General features: G+C 40.3%; 1 protein-coding gene across 2 annotated transcripts in view; it reads left to right on the forward strand.

Moving 5' to 3' along the window:
* Nucleotides 1-13,100, forward strand: part of col5a1 (procollagen, type V, alpha 1) — an 85,838-nt gene that overhangs the window by 46,707 nt on the left and 26,031 nt on the right. For both annotated transcript variants that reach the window (XM_088355752.1, XM_088355753.1), the window contains exons 5-21: nt 90-221; nt 3,075-3,182; nt 3,249-3,689; nt 3,754-3,842; nt 4,704-5,379; nt 5,582-5,638; nt 7,382-7,423; nt 7,810-7,872; nt 8,156-8,230; nt 11,184-11,279; nt 11,357-11,413; nt 11,495-11,548; nt 11,685-11,738; nt 11,817-11,870; nt 11,965-12,018; nt 12,088-12,141; nt 12,215-12,259. In XM_088355752.1, the coding sequence (XP_088211878.1) occupies nt 90-221; nt 3,075-3,182; nt 3,249-3,689; nt 3,754-3,842; nt 4,704-5,379; nt 5,582-5,638; nt 7,382-7,423; nt 7,810-7,872; nt 8,156-8,230; nt 11,184-11,279; nt 11,357-11,413; nt 11,495-11,548; nt 11,685-11,738; nt 11,817-11,870; nt 11,965-12,018; nt 12,088-12,141; nt 12,215-12,259 (2,151 nt within the window). The remainder of the gene's footprint in view (nt 1-89; nt 222-3,074; nt 3,183-3,248; nt 3,690-3,753; nt 3,843-4,703; nt 5,380-5,581; nt 5,639-7,381; nt 7,424-7,809; nt 7,873-8,155; nt 8,231-11,183; nt 11,280-11,356; nt 11,414-11,494; nt 11,549-11,684; nt 11,739-11,816; nt 11,871-11,964; nt 12,019-12,087; nt 12,142-12,214; nt 12,260-13,100) is intronic.

Consider the following 13,100-nt stretch of genomic DNA (forward strand, 5'->3'; position numbering starts at 1 on the left):
TTTATTGATGTTCCTTCGCCACCCCTCTCCTTGTTTGTTGAATTTCAGTTTTTTTGTCTCACTCCCTTCCTGTTTCTTGCTGTTTCTAGGGAGATATCCAGCAGCTAATGATTGTAGCAGACCACCGCGCTGCATATGACTACTGCGAGCACTACAGCCCCGACTGCGAGGTGGCCGTCCCTGACCAACCACAGAACCAAGACCCAAACACAGATGACTACGTGAGTTGTCACATTTCCAATAAAACCCTTCAATTGCAACATCATATTATCTTTGGAATCTAATTGTCATAAGTGTAGAGTCTCAGTCTTCAACAAGTCCCCAAGTCACGAGACAAAAATCGGGACCCGACATGTCAACAGTCAAAATGTTACCATGCTCAGAATGGCATTAGTCATGGTTTGACTAGAAAAGCTATGTCAATCTGGCTCTGGGGCCAGATGCTGGCTTTCTGATCTAAGGTGGGCCGCAAATGTTTAGCCTACATTTGTAACCTACCCTACTTATTATAATCTAAACAAAACACATTTATTCACAAACAATGGGGTAAACGATGTTCATGTTTGACATTAAATTTGTTAACTGGTTTGTTTTAAAAGTTGAGTGAATGCATACCGGAGCCAACTCACCAAGCTATACAAACTCAACACTGCCCTCTAGCAGCCAGAGCGAGCATTTGGTTTGCATTTATTTATAAAGTATCATAAAATTTGATAGAAATGACGATAGACTCTTTTTTATTTTTACATCCGCAAAAATTTACAACAGGCTGGATCAAATCAACCAATTGGCTGCAGTCGTAGCAGCAATTGAGGCTTGCAAATGATTTGCTTTGTGACTAAGTTCCAACTCCAAGTGATGCAGAACAAAACAATCAAAAAGTCTATATTCATTTTAAGAAGATTTAAAATGACCATAGTCATCATTATATAAGAAAAAAAATACAACACATAGCGTCTCAAGTCACTTCAACACAGTTTGCCACAAGATGCAAACAAAGCATTACTTTCATATATTTAGCATATTTATTATACAAAACAAAACATAGTAACTAGGTAAGAAAATGTTTGATTGACTGGTTTATGATAGACGTTAGGATGGCAAAATATGAAATGAAGCTTGTCATATTACTTCACCGCTAAAGGGTACAATGACTCAATATTTATTCATTCATTCATTTTCCAACTACTTATTCTTACAAGGCCATTTTTTACACAAAGACACACATGTTAAGCATATAGCACAGAGGGTAAGGCATTGTTCAACTAATGAGCAATGAGGAGACTAATTTAAATTTCATCTAAATAACAAATACATAAAATGTAAAACATTGAACACAGTTTCAGATGCTCAATATAATAAATAATAAAAATGGTGCCCCTCCAAGGTTAAATTGCCGCAAATATACACTGTGCTGATCATCTGTAGCCTTTTAAAGGAGTCAAAAGAAAACCATTAACCTGACCTTGGAAGTGTTATTAAGGTGTTCACGCAGAAAAAAGCAGCAGAAAAGTCATTTTTCTTTCCGGGCAGGGGGCATATCAACTTTGAACACATGCGTTCGGAAGATTGTTCTACTAGTTGAAGGCATTCCTGTGTTTTGAAATGGCACACCGATAACATAAACCTCCAGTATTTACAGGGGATTGCTTACCTTACAAATGTTATAATGTAAAATATTCTGTAAACATATACGGAAAAACATGACCCCAAGATACTTGACCATTATTTAAACACAATTTTACAACACTATTCTTAAAAATATATGGTCTAACGTTGATCTCATTTCTAAAAAATACTTTGGAAAATGTACTTACAACATCCCTCTTCCAGGAAGTGTAAAGATGGTAGCCTTCTAGTCCAGCAACTGGCAGTGAATTGCTACTTATCGCTGGTATAAATCTGCCACAAAGAAAAAACATATCACTGTATTACCTTTTAAATTGCTTTTCCAATAAGAATTTCTGTATTTCCCACATAATAAGGGGCACTGTATTATAAGGTTTACCTCTAAAAATAGTCTTGTATTTTTCATACATAAGGCGCACTAGACTATAAGGCGCATTGAATTAAAACTACAATAAGATCTACTGATACAGTAGCGAATTGTATACACTTACTGTATATATTAATATGATGATTGATTTCAGGCCAAACTGACATTATATTGAATGCAACGGGAATCAAAACTGGGTCACAGCGGTTATAGAGTCAAAAAGTAACCACTCAACCACTAGTCGTTCAATTCACATGTGAAAAGGCATTCGATTATAGCTCATTATCACGCTGATTTTTTTCAGTGCCAAAAATGAATGTTAGAGAATGGAGAAAACAGAAACCCACACAGAAAAGTAAAACGAGGACAACAAATCTTTGTTGTATCTGGTGATGAATCCGATTTTGCGTTAATTTATATCTTTCAGGATGACTTTCTGTTTCTGGCACAAGTAAAAATAACGTGATAACACAATAAAATCTAATGTTTTCCGAATTTCATCTGGTAGTCGAGTGGTTGAATGTCAGGGGTCTCACCGCCGTGAACTGGGTTTGATTTCTGTTGCCTACATTGTTTTTGCGATTTTGGTCAGCGATTTCTTTTCGATCAATTATTGCATAAATATGATAGTATACTGTAAAACCTTGTGTAGGAACGCAAATCTATAAATACTGTATGCATTTCCGATCTTATCCCCCATTTTTGAGGTATATAAGGTGCACTTGGTTAAAAGGCGGATTTTCTCATTTCTGACCAGTTTGGGGTTTTTAGGTGCGCCTTATAGTCTGGAAAATACGGAAATTTAAACTCATTAAAATACAGTAGCTGCCAGTGAATATCCGTTTTTAATGCGCACACATAATCGCCAAAACCATGAACAGGCCAATGTAAATTAGCCAAGATATATTAGCATATAAACCGTTAGACAACAGCTATTTTATCACTTAATAACCCACGACACACAAAAATATCATAAATATATCTTGATACAGTAGGACAGTAAACAAACGTAATCTCAAATAATGCTTTATAGTGATAAATTGTAGATATGCTCTTATTCTCCTTGATGATTCTCTAGAACACAGAAGAGGACAGTTACTATTATGAGTACCCCTACTATGAGGATGTGGATGGAAAGGCACTCGAGTCTACTTCTGATGCAGAGGAAACAACAACAGATATCAAGGTAGTAGATCAATAGATGGGTTAGCTGAAATACTTTATTCTGCAACAATCCTGTGCCATGTTTCAGGTGACTGGTGGAGGTAGCCTGGCATCTAAAGTTGAGGAATTCGTGCGGGGAACTGGCACTGGCGGAAAAGTGGTCGTCACTTCTTCTCCCGGCTCGTCTTCCGGCTCATCTTCCAGCTCGGGCTCGTCTTCCAGCTCGGGTTCGTCTTCCAGGTCGGGATCGTCTTCTAGCTCAAGCTCGTCCTCGGCCAGCGCTACGGATGATGCCGGTTACGATGGGTATGACAACTACGGCAACTACGAAACCTACTACGATGAGCAGACGCCAGCACCTGTGGACGACCGTTCTCAGCGAATCACTATCACCGGCACTGGCACCGGCGGGTCACTGGGTGTGGTAACAGATGGGAAGATTGACCTGGGCACAGGAAGTGCAGTGGAAACCCGGGTAATCAGCACTGGCGGTGGCGGTGGCTCGTCAGTCACCATCAATAAAACCACGGTATGGGAACCACTTTGGTTTATATAAAATTATTTCTTGGAATAATAACAATCTTTTTTCTTAGCTCGGAACTTCCTATGGTGACTATGGTGATTACGGCGATGGGGATTATGGTGTGGACAGCCACGTTACTACTGGTGGAGGCAGCAGTAGGTACGGGGCTCCCATGATGTCACTCTATTAAGACTTAGGTCACTGATTTGACCTGGCGTCAACATGCATGGGCAACAATAGACATCAATTATGCAAAATGTGAAGAATTAGTACATGGTTTTTGCATAAAATCTACATATATTTCATCACTATGCTGAGCTGTGAAACCATTTGAGGAACACCAGCAAGCCAGTCTCATTTTGACAAAACAAAACAGGAAAGCTCTCGCTTGCCCCGACTCTAACGGTAAGCTAGTCGGACAAAATTATACCAATCGTGACACACGCGGCCAAAAACAAAACCCACAATTGCCTACTTAGAAGAAGGGGAAAGGCAAACAGAAGAACAGATGCCGTAATGGCAGTGGGTAAACTTACCCAATGCAGACTTTGGAGGTTAAAACACGCAACTCAAACAAAACAGTCACAAGGCTTTCCTGCTATTGTGTAAGCAAAATTCATATATCTTCAAGCAAAAATAAGCAGTACTCAATTGCTGTTCACTACTGTTTCGATGCTGCCTCACATGTTGTGTTAATGGTATTCACCATTTTAAAAGTAGTGTCTTCCTTCAATTATGTCACAGCTCTAGAGGCTACGAGCCGGGTCAGTCAACTTTGAGACTAAATTTCTCGAGTCCCCCGGCGCGTGCAATACGTAGCAACATATTTGCATAAGTGTGCCTAATTGTAGATTCAAACAAAAAATGGTTGGAAATATGTTTAAAGGCTTGGATGAATTCAAGAAAGACTGGACGTAATTGGTATGCATGATTTGAGACTCAACAAGAATTTTTCCTGGGTAACCTAACACTGTAACGGCACTCACTTGAAACTTGAAGACTTCATGCTTTCTCTCATAGCCGTACAGTTCACATTGGCGGAGGTGGCGGAAGTAGCAGCACCATCAGGCTGGGTGGTGGAGGCAGCAGCAGTAGAACCATCGACCTTGGACTGGGAGGCGGTAGTAGCAGCAGTGGCACCATCGACCTTGGACTGGGAGGAGGTAGCAGCAGCAGTGGCACCATCGACCTTGGACTGGGAGGAGGTAGTAGCAGTGGCACCATCGACCTTGGACTGGGAGGAGGTAGTAGCAGCAGTGGCACCATTAACTTGGGAGGCGGTGGCGGAAGCAGCAGTGCCACCATCAACTTGGGAGGCGGTGGCGGAAGCAGCAGTACCACCATCACCCGTGGAGGTGGTGGAAGCAGCTCTACCATCACCCTTGGCGGCGGATCCGTTTCGGTCGGAGGCGGCTCTGTGTCCGCGGGAGGCGGCTCTGTGTCCGCGGGAGGCTCTTCCACTGTTGGTGGTGGGTCAGCTAGTGCCGGAGCTGGAGCCGGTGGTTCTGTCGCTACTGGAACCGGAGGAGGAGTTGAGGGCGAAGGGGACTACACGGACCTGGACGCTTTTAAAGAGGAGAACATCCATAACTATGATGATTTAGATCTGAGTGTTTATGATGACCACTACGACGACCTGGATTATCAAGACAAAGGTTCCAAAGTGCTTCCCGCTGAGACCGAGTATTACGGACAGGTGAGGCAAACGCAAAGTGGGGCAAGAGAAAGTTTGGTTGGGTTCGGGTGATTAAATCTGGAAGGTCTGTCAGGTCTTTAGAAAAAGACCATGCTAGAAGGGGAAATATCAACCTTATATTTTAGAACACAGGCATCTACATAAAATGCATACAGAAGACCAAAAAGATGACGAGAGACTAATGACCACGTCTGTGTTGCAGGTTGACGGCGTCCGTGGTGAGAAAGGACAGAAGGGAGAACCTGCTGTCATCGAGCCTGTAAGTATCACTTCTAAGAGGATGTGGGACTCTGACTTGAGTCAAATCAGAAGAACAATAAATGGTTAAATTTGACTGATTTAATATTATGAGATTTAGATTTAAGTAAGTGAGAAATAGTGGAAAAACATAATTTAGTATTGTATGGCAAACAAAAAGCATATTACGATCAACATGCTCACGATATTGTTATGCCAGATTCAAGCATTATGTTCGTGATCAGTTCTAGAAAAATACATTGGCATCATGATTTGTAAAAGGAAAGAAGAAACGGCAAAATCCAACAAAAAGATCCTCAAATTGGTGTCATCCTTCCTTCGAGCACTGATCACTCACTGATTTCTCAGAGAGATCTAACCTATATTTGCTTTATCAGATTCAGACAACCTACCGAGACCTGATTCAATCTGATTTACTAAATATATTAACAAAATCAAAACCTTTGAGATGTTACTCAGACTCATGTTAAAGAATGAATATGTTGACTCAATGAATAAGCTGTCTTAATATAATGCAGGCCTTGACTCGTTTTGAGATAGTCTGTGATTTGTCATGCTCAAGATTATATTATTTAGACTTTAGGGTGAAAATTTGAGATTATCTCAGCTATACCATTTAGAGCTATGTCTCTAAATGAATACATTTTAAGACTTTTGGTAATATTCATTTTCAACTCAGAGCATAGAAATAATGAAATACATAACAAACTGCCAACAAGTCCATCAGCGATTGATTCCTTCTGCCTTGCTCCCACGTTTGTTCTTATGGGAATGTATGGATGTTTGAATCTTCCATCCGTATGCACTCATTCAGACACAAACTGTTGCTAGACGTACGACCAGGGATACCGTGGTCATCGGGACAACAATGTAAACATTTGGAGAATAGCCATGAGGGCCTTGTCGTTCGTGTAAACAAGGAGCAGGGCGTGCCTAAACACCAGGAGAGTGCGATGCCGTACCTCGCGAGCTTTTCGTTCTGAATCGACGGAGCTTCGTTCCTAAAACAAACGTCAATGAGTATACACTGCGGCGTGACGGAGCGCTTTTATATTTACATTGACTGCGTATTTAGCTTCTTCCCCTAGCAGACAATAAACAGATGTCGTCAGCTTCCCGTTGCAAACACGTGCAGATCCACGTTCGGCTTTTTATTAGTGACCTCTTTATGCAATTCTCTGAGGTAAACATACATCTTCATAAGAATTGTGCTGCTACCACTTATTGTGTATTTTTCTGATTTTTTAATCAAATAAATATTCGTTGTCTTCAGCCTGCCAAATTGGTTCGTTGTATCATAAATTTATGACATTAGCAGACCTGTTTCTGTCCTTAACACAGCCTGGCAAAAAAATTCAAGTCATGTTCAGGTGATGTCATCATACTGTTGATCTTGCACCCTCCCTTGAGGGCGCACCAAGTGGGAATCCTGCGCTACAACTGCGTATACCCAGTTTGATTCCACCCAAAATGTTCCAACCACAAACAAATCTCTGGAGTCAAGCTGACATGCTTGTCTTTGCATGCAAGTACATGCACTCAAATAAATCCTCATTGGTGGTGCGCGATACGGTGCGCCAGGCTTTGCACTGCACTGCAGGGCTTTTTCCCCACGCAGATTAATCACCAGCACGAGTGACGGAATGACGGGCAGGAATTCACGTTGAGGCTTGACCTTGTCGTTTTAATTAATTTGTCAAAACGTGTACACGCTCATTACGATTCATGTCTTTGTGCCTTATAGGGAATGCTGATGGAGGGTCCGCCTGGGCCTGAGGGGCCGGCGGTAAGTAAAACCGCCTGAACGTTGTCCTCAGCTTGTCTTGTTCCTCTTTATTATTAGGGCTGGTTGCCTTTCTCTTCCAAGCCCAGCCTGTTTATGTTTGCACTCTGCACACAAAACATGGTTTGATTCCCCTCATTCAAAAAGGGAGTGGTTGCTTTTCCACATGAGATATGAACTTGCCCAGATGTCCATTATTATGTTTATAACCTACTTAAAAAAGCAGTTGTAATTGAAGACATAGACATATGAAGAACGCCCCCTATTGGAACTCCCCTTCACTCAACACATGGGTCCACTTTTCAACAATAACTAAAAGAACTAACCCTAAACACGTTATTGCAGTACATATGAAAGTTTAATGTATTCTTTTCTTGCTTATAAATTAGGGTCTTCCTGGACCTCCGGGTGCCTCTGGCTCACCAGGCATTGCTGGAGATATTGGTGAGAGGGTAAGTACAATGCTAAAACTCTTGTGACCATATGAGAGGAGAAATGTTCTCTCAAACAGCGTCGTCCTCTTTATAAGCTATCTAGATAGCTAGCCTAACTGCAAAAATTGGGCTTAAGAAGTTAAAAGCAAATGAGTGTTGATATAAGCGAAAATATCTGCTAGAAAATGGAGGATGCTGATTTTTCTTTTCTACAATTGTAGCAAAAAAGAACACCTATATGATTTGTACTGTATGTAGACTATCAGTTAACACTTACACTCATTTTTCTTTCACCTCTCAGGGCCTTCCAGGTCGTCCTGGTCTTGCTGGTGCTGATGGTCTACCAGGTCCCCCTGGCACGGTGCTGATGTTGCCTGTAAGTAAACCACAAGGACAAATACCATTCAATAACCGGATGTGTTATGCATTGGGACATCAATTGCTTTTTAAGTGGTTTGTTTTGTTATACTTCTGGCTTTGTGCATACATATGCATTAACGCGGCTAAGTTTTATATAGTTTTATATTAAATGTTTCACGTATACCAACCAAGGATCAAGAACTCTATCATAAATAAACAAGAATGTATCAGTCACTTCTGTTTTTTTAGTCAACTATTCAAAGGCCGATTAGACATATGCATATAAAGACTAGGATCAAAATGAAACATTTCAAATATCCAAATGAATGATTGACACGGCACTTTAAACCCTTAAATCATTTTTACCCATTTTCCAACTTTTACAGTAATCAGGTAAAAACTGATTCAGAAGTAGCAATGAATATGAAAGGGACCATTTGAATTTTAAAACCAAATCACCCCGATGAAATTCTGAAAAATAGCAAGCTCACAGGAGATAGTCATTCATAGAGAGACTTTAAATAACGTGAAAAATGACCCACATTCGATCAAGTTCCTGTCTTTACTTCTCTGATGAGTTCCCCATATGGAAAAGTTTTTGGGAGAATCGTGTCTGTACAGGAAGTCTGTCATTCTGCTGGAAAATTGATTCCATGAAAAAAGAGCATTTGAGCACATTGCAATCACATATGCAAAAGCGAACTGAGCCCATTGATTTTATTATGAGCCATGCAGTTAATGAAAGCCACATGAAATCCCAATCGGTGGTGAGTGAAAGAATGAGTCACCATTTTGTTTAGCTGTTTTTATATTGTGCCTGGACATTTAAATATTCAAAAAAACTCATAAATGACGAAATCGGGAAACACTTCCATCAAATTGGATAACCCTTTTGGACTGCAATTTATTCAAGTTGAGCCAAAACAAACTGCCCCATTGAATTGCTTTAACGGTCTTAAATAGTTACTGAATGTTCCATTATTTTTGGAAAAATTGTGTCATGAATAGCGTTGAAATTATGAAACATAAATCAATGTCGCATCATCCAGTATTACAACAGTTTATAATCTCAGGAAGCAGAGCATTCCATAGCACAAGGGCCCAAATGGAGAATGCTCATGAACCTGCGGTTTTCTTCTTGGCTCTCTGTATCACAAGTGGACCAGCGTTCTGCGGCCGAAGGCTCAGAGTAGGAACATGGGGAAAACTAAATCAGAAAGATATGAGTGGACAATGTACAATTTTGTATGACACAAGTACCTTCAGAACCTTAAAATCACATTTTAAACTGACAAGGACCCAGTGCAGGGTATAATCGGGGTAATGTGGTCAAATTTTCTTGACCTAGTTAAAAGCCTCTCTTTAAAAATTTGTACCAGCTGCAAACATTTGATGCTAGACTTCGGGAGAATGGAGAGTAGCATCAGATTAAGGGGTATACAAATAGACATGACTTGACTTAACGTTGTGAAAAGACGCAAACAATTACCCTAATATAAGAGTCTTCAGTATTTTATGTTTGAGTTACTTATATCATTTAATGAGCAAAATACTCATTCAAAATCCTGTAATCAGTTGAGGGAATATCCCAGTGGTGCAATATTGCCTTGTGCCCACCAGGTGGCAGGTGTGGCATTTGTGGAGACGGCCTTAGGACATTGCGGCTGATAAAATAATCAGAATAATATGGTCATTGAAATAAAAACAATTTTTAGGGTCAATTACCAAATATGAGATCTAATAGTTTTTTTTTTTTTTTCTAAATCTTGAGTGCACATTTATTTGAGCTAAATTGAGTTTTTGGTGAGAGAAGCGGAGTGCATCCTGCCAGTATTAAATGAGAGACAAAACAATAGAAGTAAAACCGATGGAAACAAATAATAAAACGTGTGCTCCAATTAATATCCAAACAATTTCAACCCACAGTTTTATTATTATAGCACATTGGAAAGAGAAGCGGGGCACACCCTGCATTGGTTATTGGCCAGTAGCAGGCCACAGATAAACAACTGCTGGCAAGTTAAGAGTCTTTGTTTTTTTTTCCTGGTGAGAAAAGCAAAACACATTCAACTCACTCACTAAGCCAGGGGTTTGGCAACACAAAATGTTGAAAGAGCCATATAGAACACAAAAAATAATTAAAGTATTTCTATAAGCCTTAGAAGGCACGGCATACTGATTCTGGCTATAATATAAATATAAATAAAGTACATATACCTATATTCATTGGAAAATGTTAAGAATGTTTGTCGCATGTTTGTCCCACATAAACCATTTTTTTTTTTTTAAAGCCCCAAAAAGTCACTAGGAGTCGCTTGCTCCTGACTTCTGCCCTAAGCTTAGAGTCATTAAAAAACTTTGTATTTAGGTTTTGGGGGGATAAGAGAAGTGGGTCAGTCCGTGTTGTAGCAACAGAGCGTACGCCAAATTACCTATTTAAAGCACCTTGTATTTACAGCCCCGAATACTAGTCAGGGTCGACCTTGCTTAGATTCCCGAGATCAGGCCTTCTCAGGGTGGTATGGCCTTAAACTGTTCATTATATGAACCCCTTTCATCATTAGCATGTTTGTACAATTAACATGTTAACCACAAGAGGGCACTCGGAAAACATTCTCTATGCTAGTCAAAGGCAGAACAGTTACTGTGTGGAGCATCATTTATGTGTAACTATGCATTTCCAATTCTATCAACTGTTACCTGGTGCACTTTAAATTATCTCCCTAATTTGGGATTTTTAGGTGTGTCTTACAGTCCAGAAAATACTTTAACAATTCCAAAGTTTGGGAGTCTACTGATAAATTCATAATATTTTTGGCAACAGATGTGGGGCAAAACTTGCAATGAAGACCAGATTGATCATCAGACCAAAACCCAGACTTTAGGGCAGACATTGCAACCAACTATCACGAAGCACAAGTAAACGCGTGTATATAAATCCGACAAAAATTGTTCTTTGCCCCTTGCAGTTCCGATTCAGCTCCGGAGGAGGAGACTCTGGCCAGAAGGGACCGGCCATGTCAGCTCAAGAGGCCCAGATGCAGGCAATTATGCAACAAGCTCGGGTAAGCGAGCGTCTCAACCCCTTCTCCATCTTCAAATGTGCATTAATCTTGCTAATGGTTTCCTGTCCGGTCTCTAGCTGGCCATGCGTGGTTCCACCGGTCCCATGGGTTTGACGGGTAGAACTGGCCCACTGGTGCGTAAGAGAAGAACGTTGATCGAAGTCACTCGATAAATGAGATGAGGATGATGTCATGTATAAGGGTTCTTGTTTCAGGGTCCACCTGGTATAGGGGGAGTGAAGGGAGAGTCTGGAGAGGCCGGTCCTCAGGTAAATATTTACAGGTCCAGATGTCAGACATTTGTTTCACTGCACGTTTTCCCTATTGGAAATAATGCTCACAATATGTCAATATCTTCAAGCCATTATCAACAGTACATTTTATGACGTTATGTTTATATTGCAGGGTCCACGAGGACCACTGGGATCAGCTGGACCTCCTGGAAAGCCAGGCAGAAGGGTATGGGCGAAGCAGTGTCAATCCAAATGATACAGTACACATATCAATTAATTATAATATCATCATCACGTTTTGCAGGGTCGCGCTGGTGCTGATGGCGCCAGGGGTATGCCGGGACAATCCGGACCTAAGGTACGTGGATTCTGTTCCGAATTAATGTAGTTGTAGATCACGTGTCCAGAACCTCAAAGTGCTATAACGTTTTTGTTTTGGGTTTTTTTTGCAGGGAGATCGGGGCTTTGACGGTCTGGCCGGACTTCCTGGTGAAAAAGGACACAGAGTGAGTGACTGATGGTTACTTATACATCGACATTCCTATTGTCCTTGACACAAATGCGTTTTGCTCCAGGGTGAAGCCGGACCCCATGGGCCTCCCGGTGCACCCGGTGAGGATGGAGAGAGGGTAAGAGAAGTGTCAGGATTTTTAATAATTGTTTAATCGCAAAGTGTGACCTTTGTCCTTTTTTGGCCTATAGGGAGATGATGGAGACGTCGGACCAAGGGGACTTCCTGGCGAACCAGTGAGTGTTCTCATTTTATTTGATAAAAAGCAAGGTTACGTACGTCAAATTTGACAATGATTATGGATTTACAGTACATTAGTGACAGTTTTGATGGAACCTAAAGTAATGTGTGTGGGGGTAAACCCCCCCTAAACCTCCTTTAATGTTAATTTTGTGTTTGCATTACGCTAGTCTTTTCTTTAAAGATTGCAATTTCAGTTGGAATCACGTTTTTTAGAGTTGTCTCCCTTAAAATACTGCAATATGTGTGGGTGTAATTTTCGTTTTAGATGTGTGAAACATAAGTGGGACTCAAAAGGAATGTAAATTTTAATCGTGCATAGTGGTCTAGGCTTGTAATGCCCAACAACTAGACGATAAAAGAGGATTACAGGTACTTTTGTTTCTATACTATTTAATTTCTTATATTACCTTTAAACCCTTTAATATGATAGAAAATACTTTACATGCAGAACTTTTTAGAAGTTTTTTCCTCCTACTTACCTATGATGCAAAAATGTATAAGGAATTACTGATGCTTCACATTTAGTTCTGCAGTTTTAGGGAATTTACGATTTTAATCTGCATAAGGCATTAGTAGCTCACCCCCAAGGTCTGTTGAAGCTACCGTTATGATTTATTTTGTCCACCAGAGTGTGCTACACTGTACTGATGTAATGTGGGTGTAGCCTTGTTTCAAATTAATTTCTGTGGAGAGCACGAACTATTAAATTTAAACTCAAGAAAAAAACAACTAGTAAAACATTTACGTCATGAATTTTATGATTAATTTTCCATTTCTGTTTATTTATTTATTTTTGCTTTCCATTATTTGATCTTGTTGATCATTTAAGTCACC

Source organism: Urocampus carinirostris, chromosome 16 (genome assembly GCF_059441175.1).
Source record: "Urocampus carinirostris isolate Australia breed hairy pipefish chromosome 16, RoL_Ucar_1.0, whole genome shotgun sequence".
Lineage (NCBI taxonomy): Eukaryota > Metazoa > Chordata > Actinopteri > Syngnathiformes > Syngnathidae > Urocampus > Urocampus carinirostris.